This window comes from Toxotes jaculatrix, chromosome 6 (genome assembly GCF_017976425.1).
Source record: "Toxotes jaculatrix isolate fToxJac2 chromosome 6, fToxJac2.pri, whole genome shotgun sequence".
NCBI classification, from domain to species: domain Eukaryota; kingdom Metazoa; phylum Chordata; class Actinopteri; family Toxotidae; genus Toxotes; species Toxotes jaculatrix.
In genome coordinates, this window is record NC_054399.1 from 18025034 (window position 1) to 18047899 (window position 22866).

At 38.0% G+C, this 22866-nt stretch overlaps 2 protein-coding genes and 1 long non-coding RNA gene across 3 annotated transcripts in view; 2 read left to right on the top strand and 1 right to left on the bottom strand.

Annotated features, from left to right (window-relative positions):
- Positions 1–2692: 2692 nt before the first annotated feature.
- On the bottom strand, positions 2693–10205 carry ak4 (adenylate kinase 4). The gene is made up of 5 exons (XM_041040659.1): positions 9682–10205; positions 8589–8708; positions 6500–6672; positions 5685–5803; positions 2693–4895 (listed from the first exon to the last, which is right to left on the bottom strand). The coding sequence occupies exons 1-5, from the start codon at positions 9821–9823 to the stop codon at positions 4769–4771; spliced, it is 681 nt and encodes a 226-aa protein (XP_040896593.1). The 5' UTR covers positions 9824–10205; the 3' UTR covers positions 2693–4768.
- Positions 10206–10936: 731 nt separating this feature from the next.
- Positions 10937–13909, top strand: LOC121183892. The gene is made up of 2 exons (XR_005894237.1): positions 10937–11399; positions 11965–13909. It is a non-coding gene; the product is annotated as an uncharacterized LOC121183892 (long non-coding RNA).
- A 4768-nt stretch (positions 13910–18677) lies between these two features.
- Positions 18678–22866, top strand: part of jak1 (Janus kinase 1) — a 34364-nt gene continuing 30175 nt past the window's right edge. The window contains exon 1 of the mRNA XM_041041184.1: positions 18678–18913. The gene's annotated coding sequence lies outside the window, so the exon portion shown is untranslated. The remainder of the gene's footprint in view (positions 18914–22866) is intronic.

Consider the following 22866-nt stretch of genomic DNA (forward strand, 5'->3'; position numbering starts at 1 on the left):
TCAGAACTAGCTGGTGGCCTGCTTTAAGGACTGAAACCTGCGGGATCACAGTTTTCATCAACAGCATCTACTCTGTTGAATGCCCCGGATCTGTTTACTCATTCTAAGTCCTTGCGCTTAGCCGTAAAAGTCACTTAAACCCCTGGTGCGCCTTCTGTTTTTATTGCACCATAAACAGAAGCATTGTAATTACTACGTGCTACATCTTTAACAGCAAAATCAAGCGCATTAAATCGGGTGTCACTAGATCCTCATGGATGAATAAGACCTCCGTCACTCTGGAGCAAAAGGTGACTCCGTGGCCAATGATCTGAACATGAAACCCCACCAAGCTGTGTTAAGCTGCTCACGTGATGTGCGTGACGACGGTGGTGATGTAACTGAGCGCCATTGGTCAACACAAGAGAGGAGCTGTCCTCTCAACAAAAAGCCAGCCCTGGATGATGAAGACGGGGATGCTGATAATAATGATGATGAAGATCGATAGAGCAGACCTCTCAGTCAACTAATACCGTGATAACTGGGGTCATGTCTTTTAAATACCTCTACCGACCTGGCCTTTTGAAATTCGGCCCGTGAAGTGCCGTGCGCCTTTAAAGGTGTCCTGAAATGCCGTTACCGGAATATCATCAGCTGACAGAAAAATCCAACTGAAATCAAAGTGGCAACCTTCACACTCGTTCTTGTCATTTATCGTTAGGACAAAGCAACAGTAATCATTACTCTCACGCAGAAATCATTTTTAAAAATGTCATTAATCATGCTTAAAATAAGAAAAAAGGGGGGAAAAGACACCCCTGTCAAAAATAACCCAAATGATGTCATTCATGAAGCTCGCGTGCGCATCTTCAAGCAGAGGCCTGGGCACAGAGACAAGTATGTGATTTTAGATGAATGTGTCTCACAATTGAGAAAAAAATTAATATTTCCTCTTGGAACAAGTGCACGGTGATGATAACCTCTCAGTCCACCGAGCAGAGATGCACTATGGTGGGGGGGAAGTGGTCAGAATTTCCAGAGGTAGCCTGATATTACGTAACATCCACACACAGATCATGGTCAGATCATCTTCTGCTCAGCCTAGTTTCGGATGCAAGACAGCCCATAAAACACGTCCCTTGAATCACATCAGATGAGTAAAAATATACAATCCCCGAAGATGACTTTACCTTGCAGGGCGCTTTCTACCATTCTCCCGGGAGCGCAGTCTTGTGCCGTGGTGGAGGTGCGCTTTGAACCCCAGCTCCGCTCACAGACGTCGACCTTTGATTTGTCATTCGCTGCCAACCAAAGGTCAAAGCGTTAAACGTCCTGTGAGACACACTGTCCCTCAAGGATTCCCCGGTAGTCCCCAGTTAACCTGTGGGTGAATTTACTGAGGCAGCACCGGGCCACGGCATCAATCACATTTTGGCTTATGAGCTACAAACAAGGGAGCGCGAGGACGAGTGGTAGATCTGTAGAAGATGTGGATGAGCTTAAACCAGCCAGTTGAAGGGAGTGTGGATGTTCACGGATCGGTACAGCAGCAACTGCGCCACTCAGCGCATCTTGCCTGAGTTCTCAGTGTGGCTGAACCAGCCCGATAAAACCTGGAATGGACTTCAGAAATGGAATGGCTTAATGTCCTCGTGAATTTGCAATGGGAAATCTCTTTACTCGCAAAAGGGGGACAGTAGTAACCGAGAAATCAATACCGGTGAAATACACCAAAAAAATAAAATAAAATTAAATAAAATTAAATTAAATTAATTGTTGTGAAGATGCAGTAGGTAATTTTTGAGGCCACAAGACGGCAGAGCACCGCGTTCCTACAGCAGAGGTCCCCATAACAGCAATGATCATGAGGCGATGAAAAAAAAAACACCAGCTCTGTGCAGCATTTTAGGTTTTGCACACGCTATGACAATGGTCAACGTGTTATGCAGGTGAGAATACTGTTCCTCATCTGAGTCTTAATCATGGTTTCATGGTTCATGCATGCACACATAGTGCTCTGCACCTTCTGTCAAAGGTAAACAGCCGATCAGACTGTAATCCGTGACAGTCGAGCAGGAGTTCCACCCAGGCTCTAATGCACATGGGGCTTATTTACAGATCTGAGAGGATTAGACAAGAAAGGAGGAGATGCAGATAGTATTCCTATGTACGTGCGTGCATGCACGCGTGTGTTTTCAGAGCGAATAGCACCATAGCTTTTGTGTTGTGTCGAGTTTGCACACCGTCCTGCTGCTTCCTGTTTTTCTCGCGTGATATGAAAGATCAAGGAGCACAGACGGGAGGAGCAAAGTTTTTTTTCCCCATTATTTTTACATTTGCTGGAAAAGAAAGAAGCCCAAAGCCTGTCTTAGTCATAGAGTAGTGTATATCCAGATTTTTTTGAGCTGTAAAACTCTAAAACACACGTACATATCTATAAATAAATCATCGCGAAGTTCATGTTTTGTTTTGTTTTTTGTGATTGTACTACCCACTTTCTTACAATATGTTTTAACCGAGAAATAAATGTTAAAGCATCTACTGTACAGACAAATCATGCCTGTACCTATTATAACCAAATCAGTGTGAAATAATATAACACAAAACTTTAGCTCTTCTTCAGACAGTGGATTAACAACACAGGTGCATGCATGTACAACAGGTACAGTGTGTTTCTTAACAACTAATCATATACAAAGACAGTGAAGGCAGCCATGAGAAAATAGTTTTATTATTCTTGGGATGTAATTTGTTTGGACAGCATGGTATAAAAATAAGGAAGAAAAAAATCCACTGTGGTGTTACACAACAGCAGTGGGGCACGGTCATGTACAACTCAACACTCACACCACACCCATTCATTCAGCAACACAGATTGAGCAAGCTGAGCCCCACAACAAAAACCAAAGTGTAAATCAGTTGCTTTCTACAGACTCTATATTCATGTTTCTACTTTATCAAACAAACAATTACAGACGATTGCTGCCGAAGACACTGAGAGAAGGACAGGCACACTGCTGGCACTTTGCATACACATCTTATCCAGTTGTCACCCAAGCAACAAATTTGAATCAGTGAAAGAGTCAGTGATTTTTTCTTCTTTGGTCTTCCTTCTGCAGTATGATAGTCAAGTCAACTTAAAATTGTCCCAAAGGGCTTTACAATCTGTACAACACCCAACACCCATGACCCTCGGACCCCAGCTAAGGAAAATAAAAACAAACAACAAATCACCATTAAAAAATACTTGAAACTACAAATGAGACTAGATTGAAAAAAAGTCTTCTCTGATTGAAAAACACACTGACAGGGCAGTTTTATCCTCATAAAGGAAATGGCTTCTTTTTCTTTCTTTTTTTTGTTGCATGTGCTGTGTAACCTATGGCCAAACACTGAATTAGTGTATGTTTCTATTTATAAACTGAATGAAGGTGAAATTTTCAGATCTGCAGGGCCAGCATTGACAGAGTTGGAAAACAATTCAGCAATTCAAACTTATCCACTGATCTTTATTGCACATGTTGGTTACTAGTGTGCTTGTGTTATTGTAAAATGGAAACTCACATTTTGTGCTATTTTGTGCATTATCTTTAACGTGGTTGATCATTTTTAACTTCAAATAATGGATCATTAGCTATTCTGTATTGTAAGTAATTATTATGAGTCTTAAATAATCATTTAGAAAAATACAAAACTGAAAAAGTTATTCATTTTACAAATTTTTCACCCTGCAACAATGATTTATACATTCAAACAATCTGAAATATAAGACCTTTACAAATATGACCTTGTGAGAATCATAAACGTGACCCATTACTTACTAATCCAGCAGTTTTTTCAAAATTGAACACACACTGCACAAACATTACGTTCTAACAATAATGTCATGATATGATAAGATCAAAATTTCAAGCCAACCTTATAGTATATATAAAGGAATGTAACAACATTGAAGGCACTTTATAATCTGTGCATTGGTCTTCATCCCAGCCACAGAGTGTGCTGTAGAGTGACTGTGAGGGCTTTGTGTACCAGTACAGCACCAGCCCAAGCACACTTGCATACAACTGTGCAGCATTCCAGCACATAGGTAAAGAATAGAAGTTTACACAGTGCATTGTTTAGGCAATTAATGGACATAATCTAGAAATACTGAGCTGATAAAGCCAAAGAATTATAAACTGGTTCTGCAGGATAGTTTTACATATGTAACAGCTGGCTTGTTGGCATTATATACTGCTCACAGACTTGCAAAAGTTTCAGTTTTCTGAGAAAAAAAAAGAGACTGATTTTGGTTTTATACAACATAATACAGTGTCACTATTGCTCTCAATTAATCAGTAACTTAAAGCTACAGTTAGAACAAACTTTATAAAAAATGACTTTGTTGTGCGTATTCTACTCAGTAAAATTGCAACTCCTCAGTTTCAGAAACAACAAAAATCAAATGTGTAAAGAATTGCTAGATAATGAGTGTTTATGTAAAATTACAAATGTTATTAGTTTTGACATTGCCTTGAAGAATCTGGACGTTTCACTGATAATGTGGAATTTAACACAATCTACAGTATAAATCTCTTATATTTGAAAAACCAACTGCTGATTGAATCGCAAACATGTTGGCTTTGTACAGTTTAGATCAGAGTCCAATTCCATTTCTCTAACCCCCCCCCCCCCCCATTAATGAGGAAGATGAAATCTGACACCATGGCCAGAATGTAGAAACATAAACCCACTTCCTCTGACAGCCTCTGGATGTTTCCCTGTGGTCTTTTCTGTCAGAGTACTGTCAGGGCGTCTGGGTTTGGCAGGCGTCTGATGGCTGTGCGTGCATCTTGGTGCTGAGGAGAGAGTTGATGTAAGGCCAAATCCGGTCTGTCTCTGTACCAGAAAATGAGTGCAGGACTCCCTGTGACCTGAGTGAAGACACAGAACAAAAAAGAAGGAAAGCAATTTGTAGCTACAGTTTCTAAAAATGATCAAAACTCTTTTTTAATCCATGCATTATTCTTGTTTTTCAGTATCTGGTGCCTACATCATTGTCAATTTTGATCTATCACAATACAAATATAAAGCTAAATCATTAGATTTACAGATTTAACAACAGATTTAACCCAATATCTGCAGAAGTGTTATTACTTCAGACAACCATCTTAAATCCATCCAAGTAAAGGGAGAGCTCTGCTTGTTTCATTTCAACAGATAAAATAATATACTATTGAAGCCTTGAGACTCAAGAGGTCTAATACTTGAGAGCTGACTGCTGAATAAAAACATTTTAAATGGAGAAAACTAACAAATTCACATGATCCATTTCATGACGTCAGTGTTTTGTTTAATTTGACATCTGGGTTTAATTTTCTATGTACAGTGCTGCACCTGAATGCTCCATTTGCTGTAATAACAACCGTGCTTTGATACTTTGGGGGGGTGTAAATGCTATAGACACTAGACACAGTTTAATGTTTACTAATGGATTATCTATCTCCAAGGCTAGGTTAACATGTCAGGGGGCTGTTAGGCCCCTGCTGTTATAATTTTACTGAACAGCACTTTATTTAGGAATATTTACCATATAATCACCGGTCACATCTCCAAGACAGGATAAGCCCATACTGTCTGTGTTTTAGTGGTTTAAATGTAGTTGTAAAGTAAAATCGCTGCTAAAGATATTTGAGGACTGCTCACTGTAAGAATTTACTGACTTGTATAAGTCTATGACAGGCTTGGCCACATCCTTGTAGTGCCTCAGTCTGGCCATCAGGGCTTCTGGTTTGTCATCATCATGCTGAATCAGTGGCTCCCCAGTGATGTCATCCTTACCCTGACGAAGGCAACACAAGGTCACACATGCAACGATGCAACAAAAGTAAAGCCAATGCAGCCGATGCACTAAAACCTCAAAGCAGAGGGGAATACAATACAACACAGTAAAATAAAAATGCTGAACACGAAGAAGCACTCATTTCTACAGTCCTTATCATATTAAATCAGCATCTTTTGGAGCTCATATATTATATAAAGATATCCAGTACTTTACAGCTTTCTGGGTGATATTCATTTTATCCAAGCTCACAAAGCTTTATGCAAGAATGTTAAAATACTATCATCTAATGGTGATATCCTGATTTCAGCTGCCACACAGGAGCTCATGGTGGGGTTCAATTCCATTTTTCCTGTCTTTCTTTTCTGAATAATATTCAATAAACAAATAATACTGCAAAACAGTTCAATTAAGTGACTAATTTCCTGTGGTGAAGCCATGAAAACCATGCTCTGAGGTGGTACGTGGCCTCATAGTCAAGTAGAAAACAAGTGGTACTGCGAACAGTACCGCAGGCATTTGTTGTCAGGGCACCAAAAGCATGATATTAAATTTCTACCAGTTTCAAAACACACCAACACAAATCGTGAGGGGATCAAACTGAAAGGACAAAATGTCACAAAAAAACTCTAAATATCAAGTGAAATATTTTGAGCCCTGTAACCATGCTGTCAGATCTATCTAGACTTTTGGGACCTGCACTCGTGGTGGGTTGAAGCCCATGTTGTAGACTCTACCGCTGGCTGGATGGATCCAGCGGTCACTCAGTCTCTCTCTCAGAGTCTCGTAGGGTATATTGAGGCTGATAACCAAGTCGAGCTGATACAAATTGTTCAAGGCCAGGGCCTGCGCCAGAGTCCGAGGAAAACCTAGACAGAGAGCAGAGGGAGAACGGTGAATGTGTGATGAGAGTAACATGTTGGTATATAACCTTTAGTTTTGTGTCAGCTGCATTCAAGACTGTGATGCGTGTGCCTTTTTTCAGTTCTGATGATCAAGAATGATCATCATTTCGCAGCCTTACACATACAGAATTATTTCCTGTTTAAATATTTGCTAATATGAGTAGCCGAGAGAAAGAAAACATAGGCTCAAGCTGTTTCCAGTTTTTCCACTGAATTGATCTGACATAATAACAAGATTGTGCACAAGTATGAACTTAAAAAAACTCTCTGGGAGTCATAAATATCTGTGCCACATTTCATGGCAATCCTTTTATTAATTGTTGAGATATTTTACAAAAAAAACAAAAATATCAAAATCACGGTGGCACTAGAGGAAAAGTCAGGGGATAAGCGTCAGTCACATTCATCCTCTGGGCACCATGAATGTCTGTAAAAATTGTCATAGCAATGGCCAACAACAGTACTCAACATAGAGAAGCAGAACTAGAACTGCCGGTTCATTGTAGTCTCTTACTCCACTTTTGTTATGACATGTATTATATTTGTGATTGGATAATTATCAGATTACTTTGCCATAATCTCTGTGGTGAATATTGCATGTTTGTATGTATGTTCTTAGGTTTTAAGGGTAGTGTCTCTTGAAAACCACAAAACCTTTTTTTTCTTTAGTATGGTTTGGTAATGTATGCATGCATTTGGGCTTGTCCACCATTTATTGCTTCCTTAAGCATTAGAGTGGAAAATAGTCGTTATTCTGTATGTTCCTTTGTTTGGTCAATAAAGAACTATTGAATCTCTCTAATCGCCAGAGCTGTCCCCCATTTGTTACCAACAACTGAGTGACATGAAGGCACTAATCAAAGGTTACGAGAGGGCAAGAGGCAGAGAGCTGATTTGGGAGGATATGTACATGTAGATGTCTCTGTGATGATTGGTTGCATAGGACCTACGTACATCTGAAAACTTAAATACATGAAAAATGACATGCAAATCAATTTGCTGACACTAATAACAGCCTCTCAGAGTCATACGATAAACATGATGAACTGAGATAAATGTAGGCATGCGTGTATGAGTAACCTTGATTTCCATTCCCTCTCCTCTTGCTAAATTGTTTGTTTGCTGATCATGTTTCAAGGTCTAAACCAGTTTAACACCAACCAGTTTGTTTCATCAATGTTTGGCATCTCTCTTGAAGATAGTGGATAATATTTAACTGTGATCTCAAGTATTTTCATACTTGTGTGGCCATGTCCAATCAGTACTTGTACATCTGTATATGCATGGCAAAAATGTGAAGTGCTGTGTACCACATACAAAAATGGCCGATAGCTGATGTAAACAGCAATGATTTTTGAGGGATAACTTTCGATCTTTGGTTTGAATCTGATGTACATTAACTCCTCCATGGCTACCATAAGTTCAGTAACTGGTAGGAAGTATGTATAAACCTGCTGGTACTGGACTCAGTATCTCAGGGTACTAATTACTCACAGATGTAAGATAATGTAGGGTATATATTTCCACATAGTTATTCCTCAGACTCAAGTGAAGAAGGCGGTGTATATGTCACTTTGGAGGCCATGTTTCTGTAAACGCAGAGACCAAAAAACACTTGCCTGATGGCCCTGCCTCCAACATCAGTCTAAGCATTTTGGAGGGGGTGGCACCTGGAGTGGCCAATCAGATTTAAGGGGTGGCTGGCAGTTTCAAACCACTGGCCATGACGCTGCATAATGAAGAACATATTCCCTCACTACAAACAATCAAGGCAGAGGATGGAGTCTACAGTAAAGCTGGTTTATCATGGTGCATCAGTAAAATAGGTACAGACCATGCACCCTCATTGTGATAAATAACAAAAACACAATTTTTCGTACCATCCAGCAGCCAGCTGTGGTCACTCAGTTGTTCCAGTCTGGGCAGCATCAGTCTGGTCATCACATGGTCAGGCACCAGCATGCCTCTCTCTACATAGGTCTTCACCAGCACACCTGCCTCTGATACACAACAGACAGGTAAAGATAGACAAGGCATATCTGTATCTGCTCCCCGATTCTTAAATCAAAAAATGAGGCAGGACTGGGGAGGTTGTATCCAAGCCTTGATAAAAATAAAAAATAAAGAATACAACTGTCATCGCTAATTCCTGCCTGTGACCTATATTTTATTCATTGAAAATTACACAGTTAACTTTAGGGCCTGATGTGGATGATTATATAAATATTCTTCCAATGTCACTGAATTAATTAAACAAACTCACCTTTGTAACTCACCATTGTAAATCCTTCAACTTATTTCAGAAGGAAAAGGGGTTAGTTACACTATCCAGCAAGTCACAACTTTACTGAAACATTTCAGTTTGCCAACAACACATGTTGTTACTTAGGCTCTCTGCACTGAGATCAGTTTTATCAGTATACATGAGCTTGGCACATGCTGGGAATTAAATTAAATCCAGTTGGAGAGGAAGTTTAAAGACACACAATCAATAGTTCAAGGTCTAGGTTTGGAGAACTAATTGTAATAAAAACCACGATAGAGTGTTTTAACTGAAGTAACACTGACTCACTGTGGCGCTGAACCCTTCTTCAAGTTAAATCTCCACTAGATTGAAATCAGATAAAGAAAAATTGAGTTTGCTGTCATCCAAATGTCTCGTGTTCTGGGGACTGGATTGAAGGATGAAGGTTTACAGACAAATGAGCTTCTAGGAAACAACTATGGGCCATAAAATTCACATCTCACACATAACATATGTTTCATTCCTAAAATTCTCCAACTCTTTTGAGATATAATTACATTTTTGTGACAAATACAGTGATATTAAGAGGAAGAAAACACTACAACTGTCAAATTTACATATGCAACATAGAAAGCGACGCGTTTGATTTTCCCTGCAGGTTGGCTCTTCCTGGAGACAGCACAGTATTGACGTTATAGGGTTACTATACATGGGCAGATGTATCCTACCTGTATTTGCCGCTATGCTCTCTCGTAGGTAGTGACCACTGGACAAATATTGCAGGCCAAAGCTTTGCGCAATCCTCTTGGAAATCGTTCCTTTCCCTGATCCTGGTGGACCCATGATAGCAGCTCGGAATAACTTAGCCATGTCTTCCTCAAAAAAGGGCTGGTACTGTAAAAGCTGTGGGATTCACCAGTGTTAGTTTTTCCTGTTTTTGTACGAGCGACTGAAGTAAATTAGCTTCTGATTAAACTCCTTATCAGCTGCACGCATGAAAGGTCTAACGGGTCCAAAGCCAGAATGGCTTATAAACTAGTCTTGCCAATGTAAATTTCAGCCTATCTCTGGCGTCTGCGACTCCTCACGCAGAGCCCTGCTCTCTGCACACATTGGGGATATCCTGCTCTGTGACTCGGATCAAGTCAAAACGCCGTTTTCCTTTTTTCTTTCAGCTCTCTTATAGATACATGAAGCTCGTCTGCGTCCTTAAGAACGGAGACTTTTCTCTGCGAATGAATGAGGGAGTCTCCACAACGCCCTATTTTTCTGCTCACATCATCCAGAAAAAATGCGGATGACTGATTTGCACAAACTTCGCGGGGTAAACTGGTTACTGTAGTTTTTACATACAACTGATGTACGGATGTAGCCTGTTAATGTAAGTCAGTGACTATAGTTGTCCTTCAGAAAGGAGAAACTGTGATAATCCTGATCATATTTTAAGTGGATGTCACAGGAAACTCTATCTATCTATGTATCTATCTATCTATCTATCTATCTGTCTATCTATCTATCTACTGCAGTCTGTTTGCTAAGTCTTATTATAATGCTGTTTTGATCTGCAACTGCAACGATTCCCATGAAATTAAATGTTCCTACATGTTAAGGCATGTTACAGGGATTTAATAGAAACCTGTCATGCCACTAATATATAACAAGCCAGAAAAAGGCTTGTCTGTCAATTATAACGTCACTTAATCCCATAACAATATTGATATTTGGGTTGCAATGGAATTTAGCACAATAATACCACCCCAGTGATTAACTTTTGTAATTATTTACCAAAGTTAAAATTTGGAGACTCGTTCGTTTCTGCAACAAATAAATTAGTAAGTGTGTGTGTGTGTGTGTGTGTGTGTGTGTGTGTGTGTGTGTGTGTGTGTGTGTGTGTGTGTGTGTGTGTGCGCGCGCGCGCGTATGTGTTTGTATACATATAAAAGTTGACTATTCTTGGATTCCACCACTTGTTGACAGCACTCCTCTCAGACTAGAGCTTTAATTATTGCTCATGTTTCATGGGGTTATTATTTGTTACGGTTTTGCACTGCTGGCAGCAGGCGCAGAAAAGCACATGAGTCGCTGTCATTCCGCGCAACATTTGCGGACGGGAGGAATCTAGTGAGTACTTGTTGCGAGCCATACGGCGGCGGCAGCGTCTCGGAGCTGTCAAACATTGCGCACAGCCTTCAGTCTTCAGTCAGTGGAGTAACCGGACTAATCCATCAGACAAACAACTCGGAAGATTAACCTTTTTTAGCCTCGCGAAACTAGTTTTTGTCTCCGCACCCGGAAGCCTGTTTTTAAAATCATGATCATTTTGTCACATGGCTTTGGAGAATTCAATAACAACAAAAAATGGCGACAATCACGTTGCTCTGTGTGGTCTTGCTGCGTCATTAAAAATATTCATGTAAACACGGGGAATTAAACGGGAAAATTGCAGGTAAGTGAGCTTAATATTTGTTCTATATTTAATGCGGACTGAATGTAATTAAGAATAAATGATTATATTTGGATCCTACAGCATGCTGTTTGTTTTTGCCCAGAAAAGGGGTGTGTATGCAATGCTGGGCGTTAACATTTGGCTGCACAATATTCAACACGAACATTGCACTTGTATTTTGCCTTTTGTCGATTTTTAAAGGTAATGTTTAGATTAATTAAAGTACGTGTGCATGTTTTTATGAAATGGCATAAATATCGGTGTTGATTAGATTTGGTCAACTTTTATTTGTAAAAAACAGCAACAAGCATGAGCACGGCTTATTTCTGTTCTCGCCGTTCGTCTTTATCCCTTGGTGTTAGAATCAGGACCATTGGTCTGTATGCCTGTCTTTTACCTTCACTGTTAAATATAAAAATAGGTTTTGAACCATTCCCCACTTATTTTCATGGAAGGTTTATGTAATATGGACGCGCTTTCTTCACAGGGGCGCTTTGTACAGTCCCTGGTGGCAACAAACGCAGCACTTAAACGCGACAATGTGTTTGTCCTCTGCCCTGTTTAGTTATTGCACGTTGCTTTGCTGTCCACGTCTGACATGAACATTTTTGGCCAGTGCCCTGTGCAGCGGGGCTAATGGAGTTGTTTACAAGAAGTGCGGAGGGCGGACTGACGAGGAGGAGGAGGAGCCGCTACGTCGGCCAGCGACGCGACCTGACTGCTCGAGAGGGTTCTCGCGCCGAGGGGGAGGCGGGGCCCGCGAGGAGGATCATAACAAGTCTGACGTCACTCGGCCTTGTGGTTGGTATGAATAATGTACAGTAGTTTCAAAAAAATAAAAATTAATTTTAGAAAAAGCAACTAGTTTGCCTCTTGCAAGTCCTGGCAGGAAAGAGGTGAAGGGGAAAAATGTTTTATGAGATGAAGCAGGAGCCATCTGTGCGCCAGCAGACTGGAAACAAAGAAATAATGATTTTTTAAAAAAGCCCTTTGTATTGAGACTGCAAAGTAGCGCTAAACATTGACATCATGATGAAATACATAAAGCTGAAAAGCAGGCATCTTTCTCTCATTTCCAAGAATTAAATAATGTTCACAGAGAACCCAAGTTCAAATGCTGCATGTGCAGAGTTGTGCATTATTAACTGTCCACCATTCAGACACAGGGACAAGTTGTATGAATTAGAGCTGCTATGACTCAGATTATTCGGTCAACAGAAAATTAATTGGCTAAATTTCGAGACTTTAATTTATTAATCCTTCCGTAATTTTTCAAGCAATAATTGTGAAAAATTGTTTCAGATTTCGTCTTTTCAAATGTGACATTTGTCATATTTATTACAATAAATTGAATATCTGTAGGTTCTGGATGGACAAAAGCAAATTAAAGACATCACAGTTGACTTTGAGAAAATGTAAATTATTTATTTTTTTAACATTTTATAGTCTGAGAGACTAATCGATTAATCAAAAAAGATAATACTAATTGGCGGATTAATTGATTATGAAAATAATTGTCATTGTCATTATCAGTTGTTGTTTTACAACATTAAAGATCTGTGTCAAGTGGATTGCTATGTGGTTCATAGCATTAGACAAGTAGTTACTGTTTTTATCAATCCAAAAAGGAGTCTACAACATAGCCGTGTAATTGTAGTTAATGACTGTTAAAGGCATTCATGGATCAACAACATCCATAAATACATTTTCACCATAAATGGACAACAGAGTCTGTCTTTTGCAAGATAGAATAAATAAATTTATTGATCACCAGTTCTCACATGCTCTTAATATTCATTAGTCCTAATTAAACTGTGAAATATTTTTTATATTTTGTAACTATATCACTGATTTTGTTCTTGCTAATTAGTTTTTTTCTAATGATCTTATTATATTTCCCCAAATTCTTATATAATTTTAAAGGTTAAGATCCTTTGGTAAGAGGGCAAAAAACTTGTTGGTGACCATTGGTGGGAAGAATATTTTTTTTTTTAAACTAATGCATTCAAATCAAGGATTATTAGGTTACATGGCTATATTTTTCTGTAGATTCATCTATTATATTTTTTTGCTACTGTATTACTGTATTAAGTCAAATGAAATGTTGGAGATACAACTTACATGTTTTGCATGAGCTACAACTAAATGAGCTGCATAAATGCAAAAGGAAAAACTTTGTTATCTTTGTACATGTTTACCTAGAGCGTGGATATTTTGGGTGGATGATGAATGCAGTGAAGCCATGGGCTGCTAGATTTGACAGGCTGCCCTGGTTCAGTTATCACAGTGCTGATGCTGTCCCCATCGAAGGTACAGTACTGTGATAACTGAAGGATGGCTGCCAACTTGACACTAGTGCAGTGGATCGAGGCACATTCAGCTAATGAGCCAGAGGACCAGAAGGAAGGTCGGCAAGTGTGAGTATGTGATTAAAAACAAAAAAAAAAAAAAATGGTGGTATGACAGATCTGATAACCTGTTACTGTGTATGTAAATGCAAGAACATTAAACTCAAAACTTTCAACTTAGTTTTATCTTAATTACTCATGTAACTTCTACTTAACTATAAGAAATAAAATGAATTTTAAATGTACAGGTTTGTTTGTCTCTGGTATTGAAAATTCAGTGGATCTTAAATACAGATGGTTGCAGACATAAAATGGTCAACTACTGAGAGACTGAGACAAAACAATAACAGAGTTACAACTGTGCCTTCTGATATCAATTTTAAGGTTTAATTCAATATTTTATCATAGGGCTCACCATAACATTGCCCATTAAGGTTCATTTAGCATTTAAGCAAAAACTAATCACATAAGTAAACCTCACAAACTGTCCACATTCATTCCCTGCGCAGTGTGTCTGAGCAGGGAATGAAAGAGTGAAACCTGATGACTTCAATGCTGAAGAACTTTGCATATCTAGATAAATTCTATCTTCCTATAAATAACAAGTGAAGCCAAGCCACTTAAATATTTGACTTAAATATGTCGGATTAGATACCTGTTGGGGAATTGTGGTCTAAAGACTGAGGTGCAAGGTAGTCATGAATGGGTCCTCCTCATTGTTGTCAACAGAGGGAGCTAAAGCCCTATCACAGATGTGCTCTGTGCTCTCGGTACAGATAGCACAGTCTGCAATTGTGTAACTTGAGTCTGAAACCTTAATAGTGAATGCGTATTACTCATTTGTCATGATTCATGTTAAATATAGACAACAGTTTCGGTGAATCCAGTTTTGATCACACAAAAAACACCCACTCCTTTTTTTTTCCATGACCATGTAAATGTGGACATTTTCCAATAAAACAGAACAGTAGAAAGGGATCCACAACACTTACAGTATATATGATTCGCACCAATAAGAGCTGTACTCTCCATTTTAGTTTAAACTGCTGAGTTATTGTTGTTTTTTGTGACTGTTGGATAACTTTAAAGATACAGCATCCAAATTTTACAGATCAAAACATTCTTGTACTGTGATCTGTGATGTCAATACGCTAAAATGAAACATTTTTCAGAACACTATTTTGAATAATAGATGTGCTGTTTGAGTCATGTTTGATAAGCCACAGGTCACTGCAGCTGTCCTTAAGCATGTTTCACTCATAGGGTACATAGTGAAGCTGCTGTGGAAATCCCCTAAGAGTCATAATACTTATTTTGTTTTTGTCTCATTCTAACCTCAATCTGCTCAGCTTGCCTTCAATCACATGTTTTTCTGATTCACCACTTCATAGCAATGTACTTTGTTGTAAAGCATATTTTTGATAATAAAAAAAACTTGAGGGAGTTTATATAACTTGAAATAGCTTTTTTATGAAAACAGGCTTTCAGAACCACTCAGTTTCACGATAGTACTCTCAACTTCTGTTTTTGCAAACATCCAAAACTCTACTTGCATGGGGCCATGATCGTGGGGAATTTCTCTCACACTTAATGCAAGACAATAAGTAATAACTGGGATGTGGCATGGGAAGTCCCTCCCTTAAAGTGAACCACCCACTTTTTTTTTTTGTTTTACAGAAACCTTCACACATCCTCGTTCTTCTGTTGCAGGAACAAAGTATTTTCCCTTTTATCACCACAGGTCCCTGTCAATTCCCTGAGCAGGAACAATAGACCAAGTGGCTTACAGCTGATAACTGCTGCAAACCCAACTTGATAACACTTTACTTTAGGTGTCCCTATCCAGCATCCATAAGCAGTATATAAACATTCAATAAGTTGTTTAGAACACACTATATTTTTTAATGAATTTTTTTAATGAAACACTTAAAATGTTCTTATAGCTGTGTACAACTACATTATAATTATTTTTAAATAATTTACTAAATGTGTATTGCTTTTCACCCTAAACTTTTTTTTTTTTTTATAGCACAGTAAGTAACAGGTTATACTGGAATGTACCAGCTCAGGGAGCTGACCTTAACCTTACTAATGATCATCTTTATGTAAAACACATATTTGTTTACTATTTACAGAAACAGAACAGAAAAACAGAAACAGAAACACTTTATTGCCAGGTATGTTACACATACAAGGGATTTGACGTGGTGTTGTTGGTGCAAAAAGAAGAAGAAGAATTGGACTGACAAGTCCCATAACACAAGTGAAAAGAATGGGTGTGGCTCACCACACTCTCTCCCCAAGCCTTCACAGTGACAGTCTTTACATAATTATTTAGAAAGCGTGAAATATGAAAAAAAGATCTACAAACAATCATCTTGTCTCTTTGTCTGATCTTTTGTTTGCAGTGAGCAGGGAAACTCCGTTATTTGTTTTGTGATGATGTGACTCAGAGAGGCTTACTTGCTGATTACCAGCTTTAAGTAGACAATTGGTCACATGTTTTTTCATGTCCTTGGCTTATTTGTTCAAGATTCCTGATTTCCTCTTCATTTGAAAAAAAACTCTTTAAAAAGCAGAAGCTGGCATATTACATGAATTGTGACAACATATCTTAAAAGTGTGGTAATAAATTCCAGTAAACAAATCATATCAAGGACAGTTATGCAAATTTGCCAGAGGTGGGGCCATTGCGCTGGTAACTACAAACATAGGTAATGACTACATGTTGTCAAGCTTTGGAAACACAATCTCAAAGATCTTTTAGATAGCTCAAGCAAAGACCTCAAAGTAACTACCTCCATTTTTTGTCACCTACAGAATGGCAAAGATGAGTGATAATGCTCCTTGTTGCTGTATTGATTAAGGTGTGCACAACTATGAAGCCCATGGGAATGAAAATTCCTTATTTGACTTATATTGATTCACATTAAGTCCCAGGGACTTTCCTTGATTAAAGTTCCCCTCCACTGAAAAATGTTACTTTACTTGGATGTTCGACCTTCATATAGGAGAACAATGCATGTTTGCCCTTGAGTTTGAAATCTTGATCTGCTGAAGGGGGAAAGCTGCTCTTTGCTCACCTTAAATATCAATTTAAGCTTTTTCTCCATTTTGGAGGATTTTTAGTTCAGGATTCTGTTTCCTGGCCCTGGACTTTATCCACTGATTTTGAGCTGATAAAAAGAAGTTTTAATTTTCTCATCCATCCGTCTTGGGGTTTCTGCATTTGGGTCTTCACCCTTAGTGTTCCTGGCTGCACAGCAGTGAACTGTAACAATCCCTAACCTGTTTAACCTGTATAATCCAAATATTACACTTACAGTTTTATTGAAATTGAAAAGTTATTCTTGACTTGGAAACAGCAGTTGTGGAGATTTCATCATATCACACAATCAGCAGATGGAGTTACCCAGTTGTCATGTAAACAAAGAACATGTTATGAAGTTCATATTCACATTCTTAAAATACTGGAATTCTTAGCTTCTTAGCAGGATTCCTACTGATTGACACTAACAATGTCTTTTTCTTTTCAATTTTTTTTTAACTTTATTTACAAAACACAGCTTACAACAGGTTTACTATTTCAATAACAGTAACAGTGCATTGCATGCTCAGTGTAGCACACAAATAACAGTACATCAACCAAGAAATGTAATAGATAAATAGAAGAATAAATAGATTTTAAAATTCATTACAAAAAGCTGTAGTTTACACAGCTTTAATTTTTTTTCTATTTTTGAAAATGGTCAGAAACACAACATGAATACATATGACATAAGGGGAACATTGCAAATCTCAGCGAGCTTATGGTTATCATTTAAAAAGCAGTTGCAAACAACCAAATAATAAATAATAATAATACTGTGAGTATAACATTGTATTTTCAGTTAAATTCAGTGGAATAAATACATGAATAAGTTCTGATGGTCATACCAAAAAGTCTGACAAAAGGTACATCCCGAAAAAGATGGATTATCATTTCACATGGGCTGTGACAACACAGTGTCTATTTTTTAAAACTGTTTACTTACAACAAAGAGGCACAACAGTTGTCAAACAATAAAAAGTGTCAACCTTGTACAACTCGGGGGAATCCATTTTGATGATTAATTAAAATTATTTAAAATTTTCAAAGTCTTAGCTGTTTTGTTCTTCACATCTTTAATTAAGGTGCCATACTGCTTGAGTTCAACAATAAAACGATGAAAGAAGGAGTTTGCAGCCAGACCATTTGGAACTGCGGATGTGAAGTTTATGATCAGTCATTATGATCAGCAACTAAATTAAAAAGAGAATATGCACTTGCATCCCATGAACCACAAGATACACTATCACATCAATAGCCTAGATCAGTCCACTCATTAGTTCCCATTTTTTCAACTGACACATCTCTGCTTATATATTCAAAATGAAAAAGAGTAAACACAATGGGCAAAAAAAGCAAAAGAAAAGAAAATGTGTTTTTTTTTCTATCTGAATTACAAAAATCACAGAAATAATATTTATTACATATTTCGAGCACTTATTTTCCAGGGTAAATCCGATGTAAAAACGTGAAGGATTCTTCTTCAACTTCATTAACAATGAAGTATTTATGTTGGACACAGCAAGATTGTTTCCCACTGTATAAGAATAGAAGACTTAAAGAAACACACCATAGTTAAAAGCATTTCTGATGTGTCTGTTTCTGTACGGCTTAATATCAGTATATAATTCCTCCAGAACGGAAGAGAACCAGAATAAGAACTGCATTAAACCAGCAATTTACCATGCTGGCGTGACTGGTCACCCTCTGCCTACAGCGTCTGGCCTGTCCAACGAAGGCTAATGTCGTCATCTTGAGTGGCAGGCTCAACAGCCAATCAGCGGTCGTGCTCTACAAGCTGTGGCTGCGTTGTTTTCGGGAAGGGGCCATTACTTGTCAGGAAGGGTTAGCAAGAGCGGTGTCTCCGAGCAAGCTCTGAAGCTTGAAGAAATTCTGTGGATTTACCTCATATTTGTTTCCTTCTAAATACTGGATATTTTCTTCAAAGGTTTTGGAATCAAAAAGTGGACAAGCGATACTTTAAATCCTTCTAGAAAGGGAGCTCCAACTTGGTCGAAACGTCTAATGTACTAAACGAAACGGAAGTAACTTGCCAGCTGTCTGGCTAAGCTTGCTAGGTGAGTAAATTAGCGTTTATTACATGTTCTCAACAAAAATAAAAAAAAACTGTATGTCTTCTTGTCCATTGAACACATCCGCAAGTTTGTCATTTTACTCTGTTGTTGCCAAGTGTGGAAACATCTAGCTGCTGTTGTCGTTGGCCATCTGAGTTAACTAACTGGCTAAGAAGCTAATATCAACCAACGCCAGTCCACTTGGCATGATAGCAACGAGACTCCATGTTCAGTACAGGCAGATCGATGCTGGGCGGACCTACGGCGTGATTAAAACTTAATCTAAATTAAAAAAAAATACATTTAGAAATATATGAAATTACGGTGAGGAGACGAGGACAAACTATTAGGTAGATCTTACAATATGATGCAATCCAGTACAATAACGTTGTCACAAACAGGGGCCTACAGTATATAAAAAAGTTTGATACCATCTCTAGAAAGATACTGGATGAAAATATTCAGAAGAACATTCTGTGTTTCAAGGATATTTTAAGGGAATGAATTATAATTTTGTTCACCTTTCAGACAGTCTCTCTACTGTCTGAAAAAATGAAAGTGGAGAAACTGAAATCTTTTTTGAAAGTATGTAGATAGCTGCGTCCATTCTTTTATTGCCATTATAGGGTGTGAAATAATATGAAATTACATTTAGTTTTATCTCTCTGGGAACAGGAGAAACGGGGTACCTGTGGTCAGAGGATAAGGACTTTTCACTCCTGATTAATCTACCAGTTATTTACTTGATTAATCGATTAGGCAGTTGTCTTCAAAAATAAGAAAATGATGAACAATCAATCACAATTTCACAATTTTATTTTCTATCAGAAGAGATCAAGGAAAACAGCATATTTACATTTGAGAGGCTGAAAGCAGAGAATTTTGGCATTTATTTTCTTTAAAAAAATCACTCAAGACAACTAATCAATCATCAAAATAGCTGATGAAAGAAAAGTGAAATCTATTGTTTTGAGAGTTTTGGTATGACTAAACAAGACTTTAGAAAATATCACCTTGGACCCTGGGAACTTATAAATCTTTTTCATAATTTTCACAAAAAAATCTGGCCTTTTTTTAGGCTAAACAATTGGCTGTTTGTTGGGCAAATGATCATGACTTAATCAACAGTGAAAATAACCATGAGATGTCTCCCAACCTGTAACGCTACTATTGTACTAAGTCTTGAAAATCCTACCAAAGGTTAAGTGATTTCACACCTTTTGCGGTGGACAAAGGGAAGTATTTCCTCCTGGGCCCAGTACACACACAAACTCATACACACACGCATGCAACACAAGGTTTTGGGGACACAAAGTTTTACCAAGGCAGGCCTTGGTAAATGTAAAATTAGTCAAAGGAATTGACATTTGAAGTACTAAATGAGAAGCAGAAATGACTATTTAATTGAATTTATGCAAATATGGATTAATAATCTGAAATGCTGAGTGTATTTAGGTATGGGATGATTATCAAAGTTCAAAGTTCATATTCAGTTGTTTGATCTTTCCAGTTTTTAAGTTTACAGGTTGAATTCTGTTGAAGAAGGGAATAGACCCACCTTTTGGTATTCACAATGACAGTAACATCAAAAACCACTAGATTACCACTGTCTTGATCTTTTCTCGTAATAACCAAGTGACCTTTGAGACATTAATGGTTGATCAGTGTATTGTCTGTCTACTGTGTTTTCATTTCAGGCACATCAGGTCTGTGTCTTTGAGGAAGTGAGACAAAGTGTAGCATATTTTGCAGAAATGCAGTGACCTACCACAAAAAGTGAAGGACTATGTTCTTGCCTTTAGAAAATGTCATTAAGTGTCAAATAAGGAATGAGAAAGCCTGTGCCATGATGCTTTACTTTAAAACTACACATTACACTAGCCATTTCATTGATAACTTTTAGGCTTCAAAGTGCTAGTACTGTAGAGTATATCAGCTCTTGAAATGGTGGTGGAAAGTTTGAATCCCAACTATCAAAGCACTTACTCATGCTTCCTTGTTGTTAAGGTAGATAGGTATTTTAGGGCATGTCCTTGTGCTGCATGTACACTGGCAACAGTGTTGTACCTAATGCAGCCAACAGAAGCGCCATATTTCAAACAATCACAATAAGTGATGAAGAAGGTCCACAAAACATAAGCTTAAAGAGGAAAATAACAATAAAACTGTTAGTATCACTCAAAAAAACAAGTTAACAACAAGTTCTCAGCTAGTCCATTATTCAGTGGACAAGGATCAGAATGCTTTATGACCAATGCACTCCAGTTTTACAGTATTTCAGCACTAATTAACTACAGCTCTTTTTGATGATACCAAAATTTGACTGTTTCTTGAATAATGGCAGACAGACCGGGAGCAACAGTTTTGAGCCTACATCATCACACAAAGATGACTATGACTTGAAAATACTTGCATGTAGGCAACCATTTCACCCATGACAGACCACAGTTGATTGTTTAGCAGAATAAAACTGCCTTAACCATACATGGTGTGTGCCTTAGTGAGCATTATGACACTGTAATAAGATAGAGAGATGCAATAAAGAAACACCATACAATTAAGAGACAGATAAGAAACAGTACAGTACATTAAAGAAATAGTAGAGTACATTAGTACATTGTCTCCCAAGGTTGGCCATTTGACTACCAGTGTGGTGGCCCTGACCTATTCCTGTCTTTTAACTCTGATTGTAAAATTGGGAAAGAAGAAGCTCAGTCTATTTCATTTTCACTTTCTTGTTCTTCTACTGCACTTTATTCCCGCAATGCTTACGGTCACTTTTTTTTTTAGCTCAACTGTTTAACTGGGCTACGTTAGATTTAGGCAGTGGAACTCTAAATTGATGCAAGTAATGCATAAGAGCTCATTGCTTTGTTGCTTTATTAGCCCTAATACAGTATTTTGTACTTTTTGCTTAAAACCTTAGAAGAAAGTGGAAGCGGTATTTGTCTATGTCTTCTTTGTGGATTTAATTTTGTCATCACCTGAATTAATTAGTTGTCTATCACTTGTTACATTTTTAGCTGCTGCAAAGTTTCATTTTTGTTTTTCAGAAATACTCCATTTTTTTTTTTACATTTTTTGAAAAAAAAAAAGTGGGTGGGGGGTGGGGGGTGGGGGGGGTCAACATCCCTTTCAGCTGGACCTTCGAAAAACATGGTCTGATGATCGCAGAACTGTAGCTTCTTTAGTGTTTAGCTAGTGTCAGATCAGTCTCAACAATGCCACTTATTAAAGACAGCTTTATTAAGACATGAACTTTATGAAAGATATGTTTACATTTAAATATAGTACAACTAACTATATAATATCTAAAAGAGACAGATGTATTATGTTGAGTTTAGGTAGAAAGAGGAAGATAGAGGGAAATCTACACAGTGATCGGTTACCTCACTTGCTGTAAAAGGCAGACAGATGACTCATTGAAAGTGTTTTCTCAAGAAATTCAGCTGTACTAAGAGAGACAGATGAGAAATGACTGAGAGTCCAGTCGAAAGGATGGCTGCTTTGCTTACCAATGGTTATGTTACCGTTACAGCTTTAATGGGAAGTTAACAGGAGCTATGACAAGCAAAATAGTGATAAAATGACAGTGATAAAATGGATGAACAAATACAGACTGTCTCTCACTCTACTGCTGTTATTAAGGTCACAGTGCACAGGATGGCTCTCCCTCTGTCTTTCATAGTTTTTCTCTTCTTTCTATGTTTGTGTATATTTGCTTGCGGGATTGATCAACATATATAGATATACAGTGATTATCAGTGTTTGTTGATAGCTCTGCTGGTATGCTTTGTCATTGTAGTTATCAGGGTGTTGCCTTCTTTGACTCCATTGGTTTAAAGAACGGATTCAATCCATGACATTTTTTTCTGTAGCTTAATGGTGAATTTTAAAGGCTCCTCAGTGAACCGTTATTATGTTTGTGTCTGAACCCAGTAGAACGATGTATCCAC